The 14,151-nt window shown below is 35.1% G+C and overlaps 2 protein-coding genes across 3 annotated transcripts; one reads left to right on the forward strand and one right to left on the reverse strand.

Moving 5' to 3' along the window:
• Window positions 1-1,270: 1,270 nt before the first annotated feature.
• On the reverse strand, window positions 1,271-3,690 carry LOC106374226. Of its 2 annotated transcripts, none has more exons than XM_013814301.3 (3): window positions 2,884-3,690; window positions 2,188-2,284; window positions 1,271-1,991 (listed from the first exon to the last, which is right to left on the reverse strand). In XM_013814301.3, exons 1-3 carry the CDS (start codon window positions 3,601-3,603, stop codon window positions 1,471-1,473), a joined length of 1,338 nt encoding a protein of 445 aa, XP_013669755.2. In that variant the 5' UTR covers window positions 3,604-3,690; the 3' UTR covers window positions 1,271-1,470. The 2 variants fall into 2 exon arrangements, with proteins under 2 accessions (XP_013669755.2, XP_013669763.2); XM_013814309.3 differs by having other exon boundaries at window positions 1,273-1,982.
• Window positions 3,691-7,724: 4,034 nt separating this feature from the next.
• LOC106440561 (protein DETOXIFICATION 49-like) lies at window positions 7,725-11,742 on the forward strand. Its single transcript, XM_013882265.3, has one exon. It carries the CDS (start codon window positions 10,106-10,108, stop codon window positions 11,642-11,644), a length of 1,539 nt encoding a protein of 512 aa, XP_013737719.2. The 5' UTR covers window positions 7,725-10,105; the 3' UTR covers window positions 11,645-11,742.
• The last annotated feature ends 2,409 nt before the right edge of the window (window positions 11,743-14,151 follow it).

The following is a 14,151-nucleotide window of genomic DNA, read 5'->3' on the forward strand; positions in this document are numbered from 1 at the left end:
ATAAACTTTTTAATATTTTCACACATATTAAGAAAATACATTAAACTAGCATAATAAATATATCATTTTTTGTAATTTTTAATAACTTTTAAGTAATAATAATTCGACAAAGTCAATTCATTTTCTTGAAGTTTATAATTTTTTCATAAAAAACACAAAAAAAAATATTTTTGTGAAACAAATTTTTTTTCTGAAAAGTCTATCTTAATAAAACGGAGGGAATATCATTTATGTGGTTTATAGTAACCGGAAGACTTCGAGACTTTTGATTATAGAAGCAACCGATTACAATTCACAAATTAACAAACGAATCAAGGTGAGAAACAATCCATTGACGTACGGTCAACTAGTGTAGGTCCCATACGGGGCCTACATTCGGCCATCATGTACAGTATATCGGAATATTACCAAACTGAAGACAGGTCCAGCTACACTTGTTTCCTTCTTTCCAAAAGTGAAGTGATCTTAGATTGTGGGCACTGGTAATGCCGTCAATATAGGGTTGGTAAAGTATAATAGGTTTACTTGTAAGATTTGGGTTTCATGATTGGATTAGAGGAGTCCGACGTTGGTTGCATACAAATCTTTTATCGTCAGATCAAATCAAAGTATTATGGATGCTACGACGCACATGGGTAATAATTCAATTAGAATATCTAATCTGTAACTAATACCAAACACTAGTACTAAACATCATTTAACCACTCGTTGTTTGAACCGAGTTTGGTCGAAACGAATAAATGGGTTATTTCAAAGGCGTTTTATTATTCAGTGAACGACAAGGTTACAACTAAAGAAAGTTTGATAGGAAAATAAGTCGGTGCTCGGAAAGTGACGGCCGAAAAAGTACAAATCGGCAATAATACAAAGTAAATAAAACCTTATTTCTAGCTGCCAAGAAAATGTGTATGTTCGGATCCCCTCTTCGTTTGCTTTTATAGTTGTTGCCTTATTCCCCCACTCCAGGTTAGTCTGACCTAATGGACCTTCTGTAGTGAGATTGATCTTTGGGACCGACCGATCCCTCATGGACCGAATCCAACTTTTTGAGCCGATTCATTGGGTCAAGTCTCTTATTTGATGGATCTTGTGAAGGGATGAAATCCATCTCCTACACTTATTCATACCAATTTTTAAATAACATAACTATATCATATCAAAAATTTAATAATACATACAGTGGCAGAACCACGTTAGAAGAAAGGGTGTCAAGTGACCCATATGAAATATATAAAGTTTAGTTTTTAGGCTTATTTTCACAGTTGTCATTGTTGTGAATTGGTCAAAACCTCTTCTTTTGACCCACATGTCTTAAGTTCAAATCTCAATTGTATATCTTTTTAACCAATCCTAAATAATTATGATCCATGTCAAGTCAAAATCTAGCGTCGCCACTGAATACATATTGACATAAATTTTAAATATAGACTCTAGTGAACGGCAACAAACATGTGACAAAAAATCTTATTCTCATAGTGATAAATCAAGAATAAGTTCATCAATCAAGGAAGTAACAAAACCATTCCCCAACTCTTCAACTACATAGTCTTGCTCATCACCATTGATAAAACCCCATTTCATTTCCTTCACATAAATCTCTCTCTTCTCTTCCACTTCCCAACTCATAAACATATACTCTTCTTCTTGTCTCCTCATCAGCCATTCCTCAACAATCTTCACTAACTTATGCTCGTCTCTTGTGTCAGTATTCCCGTCTTCTCTGAAAAAATCTAGCAAAAGACTGTCTACTTTCTGAGACGCCAGTAACTGGCTCGGTTCCTCAGTCAATCTAGACTTCAGTAGAGCAAACAAACGGGTTGCTCGGTTTTCGGATTGATTTTCTTCGGTTTGGACCATGGGATGAGAGTCATAATCCTGTCTTTCAACATATTGCTCTATACGTTTCTCTAAATCCACAGGCACAAGTCGTACCAAAGTCTCAAATCTTCGACTCTTCCTCAATAGCTTCTTCCCATGGGTTTCTGTAAATACTATAAAAGGTTAACTTTGCGTTATACAGTATATATAAACAATACTCATTCGTAATGTATTATGTATATAGTCTTATTTGTTTAAACATAAACACATTATATTGAGAATATTACATTATATGATACATAGAAAGAACACAAGCAATGACCTTATACCCTAAAATCGAATATTCAAGATGATCATCGGTGAACTTACCTTTTTGATGCGAATGAGGAGTTACTACATCATCTTGGAATGTGCATTCCAAGATAGATATCGGACTGAGTTGTTCTTTCTCTTCGTTCACGCATTCCTACATTTTATAGTGGTTCAATTACTTCATTGTTACAAGTAAATTATATAAAGTCAACCCACTTCATGACAACAACATTTTACATATCTCCACATATTCCCAAATCATTACAAGTATTATACTAATTCGGTAATTTCAAAACATTTGGGTTTTAAACTTTTCTTTAACTAGTGCAACTGTGTGGGATATTTTTATAGATTACGAATACAAATTCAGGACCAATTTGCCTTGGTAAGTGAGTGATATCATCCGTAGAATCCGGTTTCGAAGCCACCAAGTCCCTCGGTTTCATCGCAAATACCATTCATTAATCACTTTCTAAAATATAATTCCTCTTAACCCTCACGTGACTCGCACGCATGAACCGACAACTTTAAAAAAACCTAACTCAACTCAGCTTTAAAACTAACACACAGAGAGTACTTTACATGCTAAGCCAAATGACTTGACCTAATGTTTTGCTGTTGTAATAAGTTGGTGAGATGTTTTAATGAATAGAGTTTATCTGTGCTGTGAGTCGTGTGACGTGCTGGATGATAATTGGACAAAAGCTTAATAAGATAGCAGAAAAAGCTTTGAAAGTTTGTTAACCAACTAACCTCTCTGTTGTCGTTGACAGACGATCTGTCACTGACGAGTGACCCTACACAATCCCCACTCATCATAACTACTACTCTGTTTCTTGTCTCCTCCATGCCATCTCCCACGGCGTCGTTTTGCTTCGACGTCTCAGATTCGCCACTCGACTGAGTCACCTCCGAGTTCGTGAACAACTCGCTGCCAACGCTCGTCGAGTCACAGCCGGTGGAGTTTGACAACGTCGCTTCACCGGAAAATGATGCATTGGACGGTTGGTCTAGACTCTCTTTCAGAAACTCACCGAATGTCAATGATCTCCCTCGTTGGATCTTCTGTTCACGTCCCTCAATCTCTCTGTCGTCGACGTTATTAACTTCACGGTAGGAAAGTTTCTTCCAGAGGTTTCTAGAGAAGCTCCTCGAGAACATCCCTTTCTTCCGAGAGGGAGAAGGAGTTTTAACGGAGGAGGAAGGGAACGGCAAGAGTTTAACGGCGCTGAGTAACGCCGTGGAAGCTTTCTTAACGGCGTGGCTAAACGCCAGCCCGCAGTTAGAACACCGTTTGCGGTGGAGTATTCCGGACCGTTTGATGTCGGCTTCGAGGAGACGAGGGAGGGATTTGAAGCCGTTGGATGAGCAAGAGCTGAGATCATCAAGAAGGTAATCTCTCAGACTCAGTGACTTTAATCGTCTCTTGCTCATGGGAAGGTGATGATCGAAGGAAGTGATCGAGGACGCCATTGGAGAAATGAAACTTTTAAGAGCATAAACGTATGAGTGGTGAGAGTAAAGAATGTGAGATAGAGAGCGTTTGCATTAGCATATATTCTAAACCATATAAGAAGAGCTAACTCATAAGGAAAATAAGCTCATGTGTGTGGTTTTGGTAGTTAGTGTAGCCATTTAATATGTTAGTGATCAAGTTAATATGTTTTGTTTCTTATTTCTTTAATCTTTTGAAATTGGAATCACGTATGTTGGATATTTTATTGATTTGATGGAGTAAGAGGTTAGCTTTTTATTTTGATAAATTAGGAGCGGGGAATTGTCATTAAATATTCAAATTAAAAAGTTCCATTACAAAGTAAATGAAAAAATAAATTTTGGCAGATCTAAATTAGTACACAAGGTGTGATTGCTTAGTGATCTGTACTAATATAAATGAAACAACCGAAAACAAAATCATATGCAGATTTGAAAACCTTTGTGTGTAACTCACGGCATCATCTTTAGATAATTAGTATATGTTTTTAGTCTTTTTAAGAAGCAATCAAAGATGTAGTTAAAACGAGCATAATGAAAGGTACCTAAATTTGTTTGGATTTATTTGTTTGGATTTATTTGTTTATGGGTTTAAGAGAGTAAAGACCTCAAGCTAGACCTCTTCATTTCTTCAATAAGACAAGTGACGAGATTTTTGCTTTCATAACCGTACATTTGACCTTAAAACCTTCTTCAGGTGCTCTGTTTCATTCACAAAGTTAAAACAGAACCATTTCATCAGAATGTCCAGTGGGCTTGGTCGTTTTGCCGAGGCTCAGTTCTTCTTTCTTACTCCTCTGGGCTTGTTTTGTTGTTGGCCCGTTTGGGATTCCACACTCTGATTGATTTAAAGTGTTACCTCTTTCTGTAGATGGGTAGTTTGTTTGATTGACACCAAATCTGAACCTGACATCAAATATTAGCTGCCTAGGTAGAGTTTAATAAAAATGGCTGTGATATTAAAGATAGGATGAGAAATAGGTTTCACAAATAAATTCGTAAGAGTAACAATTTCATGCACATAGTTATTATCTATAGTTCAAAATGTTCCGATCGTGAATGTTGGAGGTGAGTTACACACGCCTAGTAAATCATTTTCAATGTCACTCTATTTTTTTAATTCTATAATAGAGTAAATTTTGCTATAATGATATTACTTTATAATAGAATTATTTTATTATAAAGTAAAATATAAAGAATTGTTATTTTTTTTACTTTACTTTCAAAGTATAAAGATAACATTTTTCTATATTTTACTCTATAATAGAATAATAATATTATAGAGTAATAGCATTAAAGCAAAAATTACTTCATAATATAATTATTTAATTTTAGAAGAAATTATAGAGGAAACTATAAAGGAAAAATAGAAATTCATTTGATGCACGGTCCAACTTATTTAAAACTTATCAACGGCCCAAAACTCGGAAAGCTAACCGACGAAAATAAAGAAAATAACATTTGACCAAACGATATAGAGTCCTTACTCTCGACAGACGTATTGAACGGACAGAAAAGTATAGATGATACAGTGATTCGTATTAAATGTCTAGGGACGAGGCAAGTTGAATCTGCGTCGCAAGAAATATATGACCCCATTTTGACAAAAACCAACTATAATATCTCATCATGAAGGACGACAAGTTTTCTTTTGTCTTATGTGTGACGCTCTTTGCTTCTAAAAGAAGACTTTTACTAACCACACAAAAGACCAACTTTCCTCACGAGCGAATAGAGAATATAATTTATTTAAGCGATCTCAATTCTCTTGTGAGAGAGAACTCGATTCGAACATCGAACTCACTTCACTTTAAACTCCCTTTTACTTTGATTTATTTCTAATATAAACGAGATTTCCGATCCACTTTGTCCTTTAATCATGTCTTAAATATAAACCCAAACTCACTCTTGAACAGTGAATGATGAGCGAAATTTACAGTCACATATGCATGCATACAATGGAATTGTCAAACTACGTCTTTGGTGTAATCGGCTGAAATATTCCAAAATTACTGAGTAAAAAAGGATATTCACGTCAGTTCTAAGGCACTAGGGGACAAAGTCTGATATCCATAACTTCGAGTATTTGAGAAACTAATGGTTTCCCCTTTTTTATCTCAATAACAGAATGTATCATAGTTTGGTGTTCTTGGAAATATGTTTGTTTAAGCTTCTTCTTTTGTTTTTTTAATTAGTTAAGCTCTAAAGACCTAGAATTTATCTTGTTTGGATATAACATATAGAACAAGAGATGGATACCTATAGTTTAATACCACAATTATGTTCACTGGAAACAATATACATAACTATTTTCATTCGTCGTAAACTAAGATATCACTATTTTAAACGTTAAAATAGTTGTATAGTTTATCAATGCTAGTCAATATTATAACTGATAGAAACAAATTTACAACATATTATAAACTTAGAAGATAATAAAATATATTTGCATTTTAAGAATTTAAAAGGGATTTAGTCTATAAACTTAGAAGATCATAAACTAAAATTGAATTTCAAACAATTTTATAAGATATACGTAATTGATATCTTAGCTCTCCCACGATGCATTTTATTATTATTATTATTATTATTATTATTATTTTGACCGAAACACATTCTATTGTTAGAATAATGAATACAGGACCACCCTTAGTTTATTAAAACATAACAATTGAATAATATGGAGTACTATACTTACTCTATGCTTATCGGATAATGGTTTATATCATAAACCGAGGTCGAAAAACGACAGGACAAGAAGGTTTGTTTAGTTAAGCTACATGCATGAGAATGCATGAACTAGACATTTATAACTTATACCTTTAGGATTCCTCCTATTACTTAGGATCTTTATGGTCTTGATTCCTTCTATGCTGAAGATATTATAATTTTTTGTACATTTTTGACAATGTTACACCTTTTGTTTCGCAAGATATTGTTGTTTTATTACCTGATCATACTTCATACTGTTTCTAGAACGTATATGGATAAATACCATTAAATATCCAGTATATTGATTATAATATACTAGATATATTTTACTTACGCAAATAGGATGATGAAAATATTCACTAAATTGATTGTAAAGTATAATGATATATAAAATATATATACATATAGAAAATGTATAAATAGTATATCAAATTTAGAAGATTAAAATTCACTAAAAAAGGTTTTAGACAATTGATATCCACTATACTTAAAATTTGAATATTTTTGTCTAAAACCTTTTTAATAAATAATTAAATATTTTAAATTTGATATACTGTTTATACATTTTCTATATGTAGGATATACTATTTATACATTTTCTATATGTATATGTATTTTAGATATCATTATACTTTACAATCAGTTTAATGAATATTTTCATCATCCTATTTGCGAAAGTAAAATATTTTGAATATTAAAAAAGGTTTTAGACAATCTTTTAAATATTAAAAAAGGTTTCAATGTTTTAAGCAAAAAGGAAATTTGATTTTTTTTGGTATTACATTTTGTGTCAAACGTAGCATTTATTCGAACAATTAATATTTAAGTATTTAACTGTTGTGTGTACTGATCAAATCAAATTTTAGCTATATACAATTGAATATATATATAAAGTGAAATTTATATTTGTGTAATATAACCAATTTGATCGCATTATCTCGTAATCCATTTACAGTTAACATGTATGCGTTCGACAAAGACATTGACAGGGTGCACAATTATTAACTGGTTAGGAACTTTAAGTATAGATCCTAGGTTACCTTAACCTAGTCTTCAAGAAAATGTTTAGAATGCAACATTCTTAATATAATTTTTCTTATTATTAAGCATAATCAACATTTCATAATTTAATCCGTGATTTATTCTTGCGCTAATGAAATATGTGTAAGTTCTCTTTGGTTCATATTCTCGGTCACTTAGAGATTTACAAAGTGACAATATCCTATAAAGTTTATGGAACTTTTAAAGTTATCATTATATATATATATATATATATATATATATATATATTTGAAAACTCTTTATCATTATATTTTCTGTTAAAACTATGTAAATTTTATTTCTTATCATATAATTTCTCCTTTGGGAACATCAGTTTCTATTTGCAGTTGTGCATTCTTTTTTATAATGTAATAATTTAATGTCATATAATAAACGATCGACATAACTCGTGATAAGATAACATAGTTTTTGTTCCCACCATCCTCAACTAAGCTATATATATATTAATGGTCCACATTCTATAGAGGTGAAGCATGTGACGTTACAATAATACCTATGCAAAAATAATAATGTATATTCCATATATATATCAAAACTCATAAAGTATTTCATTAAAAACTTAATTATGAAAGCAAACCATCCTTTTTTGCCAAACTATAATTTCCCCACTCGACATATGAATAGAGTGGTCCAATATATTATAATGGAATTTTTATAATGAAAATTAAAAACATGTATTATAGGACTTTATTCCAAGTATCAACATCTTCAAAAAATTTATATAAAATCGTCCAGAATTTTCAATATATTTGGTAACAACTTGGTATTAATCTTTACAGCTATACTTAATTAATTTATAATATGGATTCACAAAAATAAAAACGAAATTGTATTATATAGAAAAGAATGATAAGTTGTTTCAAAAAGTATAATAAAAATAATAATAATGATAAGTTTCTTATATTATTGGTCGAACATGGAACTACTTGAATCAGTGTTATACTATCGCAAATTTTACACCAGGCCGCCCAGTGGGTTCAATTCTGACGACGATCGGTCATCTTTACCTATTTCTCACGAACTGATCAATTTTCTATTTGTTTATATTAGATGAAATAGTAATCCTCTAGTATCCAGATTTAAATGTAATAAGCTTTGACACTTGTTGTTGAACTATTAAAGTGGAGACAAGACACGAGTCAATTTGTTACTCTATATTTTTATAATTAAAAAAAAAAAGAATTCCCTAAAACGTCTCTCGTCTTATCTTTAGGAACTCAATTTCTAATTAGTTGTGTATCCCTTATATATTAAAAGAGGAGCATTGGAGTTAATGCTTTCACACCATGTATGACACGTGTCCATTGTACAGAGACTCTCACAAATTAGTTGCCTTAATTTGTTTTGCTATTACAGAATTTTTGGAAACGTTGTCTAGAAAATTAAAAAAACCACTCGTGGAATGAGTTATCACGTAAAGCTTAAGCTACGACATCACCGTACCATCGTAAAGATTATTTCCCATCATGAAGACTTTCCAGAACATATACGGGTGTGCTCTGTCAGTGCATATCGCGAAGCACTAGATAGTAACACATGTAAGTTAGAAACACAGAATCGAGAAGATGAAGACGTAATTAACTTTTCTCTTATACGGGAGATATGAACATTCATATCGGCGAAGAACTCAGCATGAACACTTTCAAGAAGAGAACACTCTGAATCTTAGAAACGATACATCCGAGCTCGCTAAGCATTTTTCATCCACACTGCATAATGGTTCTTGAACGTGTATATATTGTATGAACTATATAATCCACTCTTTTCTCTTAGAAGAGAGACATGACTATTCATCTCGACGAGAACACTTTGAAGCAGAGTACACTCTGTATCTTAGAACCGAGACATGACCAAGCTCGCTAAGGTGCGCAGCTCCACACTGGAGATTTTTTCGTTTTATTAGTATTCTATTCACATTTATATTTTTGTTTTGGCTTTCAATATCTTACTTAAGAACTATTATGATAAATTCTTTAATTATGCATCTTAATAATAAATGAGCTTTTAAGTTATAAAAGACTTATTTTATTGTTTAAATATGTTTTTACCGTTCTTGAAACTTTCTTCTGGTGTTATAAAGTCCTACTTTATCAATCATATATTGCAAATACAGACTTTATTTTGGATGTCAAACATTAAATCACCGAGTCAATTCACTCCGCGCAAGGCGCGGGTTATCACCTAGTCTAACAATTAAATTGCATGCACTGCAAATCTAGAATTCATTTATACAGTTTAAGCCAAATTTTATGGACCAAAACCCAGCTAAAAGAACATTCCAGTCAATGTATAAGACTTGTAGCTTGTCATTTTGTAAGAAACCATTTCCACAAATGAAAATAATACTAATAATCCAAATAAACGTAAATAAAAGAAAATAATTCCAAATAGACATACAAAAAGGTATTTTCTTGGAAACTTATTTTATTTTGTAATTCCCAAATGAAAATAAATAAAATACTATCTCTAGTAGGAAGATGCGTCATAACTATGACATAATGGCTGGTCAAAAACCGTCAAAATAGTTATGTTATAATTAAGGAAAAAAAATATACTAAAACTTAATTCTTCAGTCAAATAACATCTCTTGTTTCCTTTATCACTTTGTCTAAGCCTAAGTTGTGACTTAATTTGAAACTTATAACACGAATTTTCACATATCGACCAACACCTTCATTCCCTTCCTCTCTCTCTCAAACCTGCAGTCATGGCTGCTCCTTTGATCCTCAAGTACCACAGAGATCACCAACAAGATCCAAACCCGAACCCGAACCCGACCCGCCTTTCCTCTTCGATCCAAGAAGCCAAATCAATCGCCAAAATATCCCTCCCAATAATTTTAACCGGTTTACTCCTCTACTCTCGCTCAATGATCTCAATGCTTTTCCTCGGCCGTCTCAACGATCTCCCTTCTCTCTCCGGCGGCTCACTCGCCCTCGGCTTCGCCAACATCACCGGCTATTCTCTCCTGTCCGGTCTCTCCACCGGTATGGAACCCATCTGCGTTCAAGCCTTTGGCGCCAAAAGATTCAAACTCTTAGGCCTCGCTTTGCAAAGAACCATACTGTTGCTCCTCCTCTGTTCCCTTCCCGTCTCCATCCTCTGGCTCAACATCAAGAATATCCTTTTATTCTTCGGACAAGACCAAGAAATCTCGGACAAAGCAGAGATATTTATCCTCTTCTCTCTCCCTGATCTGTTTCTCCAATCATTCTTGCATCCTCTCCGTATCTACCTCCGATCTCAATCCATCACTCTTCCTCTTACATACTCTGCCTTCTTCGCTGTACTCCTCCACATTCCGATCAACTACCTTCTCGTTTCTTCCTTCGGTCTCGGCCTTAAAGGAGTTGCATTAGGAGCAATCTGGAGTAATGTTAACCTACTAGGGTTTCTGATCATCTACATCGTGTTTTCGGGTGTTTACGAGAAGACTTGGGGAGGCTTCTCAATGGATTGCTTTAAAGGGTGGAGATCTTTACTAACGTTAGCAATCCCTAGCTGCGTCTCGGTTTGTCTAGAATGGTGGTGGTACGAAATAATGATTCTTCTTTGTGGACTGTTACTTCACCCGCAAGCAACCGTCGCGTCTATGGGAATCTTGATCCAGACCACCGCTTTGATCTACATTTTCCCTTCATCTCTTAGTTTCAGTGTCTCAACACGCGTCGGGAACGAGCTAGGCGCGAACCAGCCTGATAAAGCAAGGATAGCCGCGAGGACCGGTCTCTTTTTAAGCCTAGGTTTAGGGTTTTTCGCCATGTTTTTCGCTTTTATGGTGAGGAACTGCTGGGCTCGATTGTTCACTGATGAGGAAGAGATTTTGAAGTTGACTTCCATGGTCTTACCGATCATCGGGCTTTGCGAGCTAGGGAACTGTCCTCAGACAACAATGTGTGGTGTTTTGAGAGGAAGTGCTAGACCTAAATTAGGAGCAAACATTAACTTGTGTTGTTTCTACTTTGTGGGGATGCCTGTGGCTATATGGTTAAGTTTCTTTGGTGGGTTTGACTTCAAGGGACTGTGGCTTGGTCTCTTTGCAGCTCAAGGCTCGTGCCTTGTTTCGATGTTGGTCGTGTTGGCTAAGACTGATTGGGAAGCTGAGGTTCATAGGGCAAAAGAACTCATGAGTAGTTCATGTGATGGCGATGGTGAATATGATGATGACGATAGCGGAAGTAATACGATGCCTCTTCTGTTGGATATAGAAGAATGTGGGAACAACAAGCATTTGAATGTGGTCTAAATCTTTGTCTCCTTGTTTGATTTGTTGGCAGTGGCACTAACTAAATTTGTTTTCATTGTAAACTCTCTAATTCATTATTTCAGAAAACACTTCAAACATTTGAAATCGTTTGATTTTAAAACTATTATGGCATCATATGAGCAAAGCATATGATAGAGTAGAATGAGATTTTATTGAGGCTTTATTGCAGAAAATGGGTTTTGATCTTCATTGGATTAAATTGATGATGGAATGCATTTCATCGGTCCAATATCGGGTTCTTATAAATGGTCAACCCCGTGGCTTCATTGTTCCACATAGAGGTCTACGTCAAGGAGATCCTTTATCGCCTTATTTATTTATTCTCTGCACTGAGGCTTTAATTGCAAACATAAAAAAGGCGGAGAGAGAGAAACAAATTACAGGGATGAAGGTAGCTAGAGCTTGCCCATCGATTTCTCATTTGCTTTTTGCGGATGATAGTCTCTTCTTTTGTAAAGCTCAAAAGGAAGAGTGTCAAACCATCCTTAGGATTTTAAAGGATTATGAGGCAGTCTCAGGCCAGCTAATAAATTTTGATAAATCTTCCATTCAATTTGGATATAAGATTGAAGAACCTGTCAGACAGGAATTAAGGGATATTTTGAGTATTCAGAATCTTGGAGGAATGGGATCATATCTTGGTCTTCCAGAAAATCTGGAGGGATCAAAGATTCAAGTTTTTAGTTTTGTTCAGGATCGTTTAAATAATAGAGTAAATGGATGGACTTTCAAGTTTTTTACAAAAGGGGGAAAGGAAGTGATTATTAAGTCGGTGATCACGGCATTACCAAATCATTCGATGTCATGTTATCGATTACCTAAAGCAACGGTGAAAAAACTAACAAGTGCGGTATCACAATTTTGGTGGAGCCCAGGGGGAATCACAAGAGGAATGCACTGGAAATCATGGGACAAGGTATGTGCAGATAAGGAGAAAGGTGGCTTAGGTTTTAAAGATATCACTGATTTCAACACAGCAATGCTTGGTAAACAGTTATGGCGTCTGATAGAGAAGCCAAATACTTTATTTTCTCGAGTATTCAAAGGTCGGTATTATAGGAATGCTTCACCCTTGGAACCGATTCGCTCATATTCTCCGTCATATGGCTGGCGGAGTATTGTTTATGCTAGATCTCTGGTTAGCAAAGGACTAATCAAAAGGGTGGGATCAGGATCTTCTATATCAGTATGGAATGACCCTTGGCTCCCAACCACTCGCCCGAGACCAGCTAATAAAAATCAACACAATCTATATCCCCATCTTACAGTAGAGTCCCTCATTGACTCTACCTCGCGTACTTGAAATTTAGAGGTAATTCGGGCTTTGGTGGATCCTCAGGATGCAAAACTTATAGAAAGTATTCCACTAAGTAGGAATCAGAGGGTGGATAGAGAGGGATGACACTTTACAAAAAATGGAAAGTATACGGTTAAATCAGGATATCAGGTAGAACGGATTTATCCAGACAAAGAAAAACCACCATTACTGATTGGTCCCACGGTTGATGTTTTGAAGGCTTGCTGCTGGAAAATACGGTGTCCACCAAAGCTAAAGCATTTTCTATGGCAATTAGTGACAGGATGCATAGCAGTTCGGAAGAATTTACAAGCAAGGGGGATTCAAGGGGATATTTGTTGTACCCGATGTGGAGCTCCTGAGTAATCAATAAATCATGTATTTTTTGAATGTCCTCCAGCTCTCCAGGTTTGGGCTCTTTCGAAGATACCATCAAACCCAGTCTATTTTCCAACAAGTTCCCTATTCACAAATATGGATCATCTATTCTGGAGAGTTCTCCCGCAGATGGAGGATCACCAGTTTGCATAGATTCTATGGTATATCTGGAAAGGTAGGAATAATAAAGTTTTCAGCAACTTGGATATAGATCCTATGGATACGATTAAATTGGCGGAAACAGAATCAACATTATGGGCTGAGGCACAAGTAGTAAATGACCAAAGGATGCTAACACCAAGAATAGACACGGTATTGCCGTCGATCCCAGGAAGATGGTGTTTTACGGATGGCTCGTGGAAGGAGGGTACTAGATTTTCAGGACAAGGTTGGCTTAGTACTTTGGAAGGTTTCGATGGATTACTGGGGGCGAGGAATGTAAGGGCTAGTCTTTCGCCTCTTCATGCGGAGATGGAAGCACTTTTATGGGCAATGGAATGCATGAGGAACTTACGTCAATTTCAGGTTACGTTTGCAACGGATTGTTCTCAATTGGTGAAGATGGTTTCAGAACCAGAAGAATGACCAGCTTTTGCAACTTATTTGGAAGATATCAAGACCCTGAAAGAGAGTTTCACGCGATCAGAAATAATCTATGTACCACGGACGCAAAATACAAAGGCGGATAGTCTAGCATGCAGTGCTAGAAAACAACCGTCTTTCGTCGTTCACATGGATGCATATCACCCGGTTTGGTTCACAGAGTCAATATGAGTCTGTATTGTTGATGACAAAAAAAAAAAAAAAAGTT

Source organism: Brassica napus, chromosome A1 (genome assembly GCF_020379485.1).
Source record: "Brassica napus cultivar Da-Ae chromosome A1, Da-Ae, whole genome shotgun sequence".
Classification (NCBI taxonomy): domain Eukaryota; kingdom Viridiplantae; phylum Streptophyta; class Magnoliopsida; order Brassicales; family Brassicaceae; genus Brassica; species Brassica napus.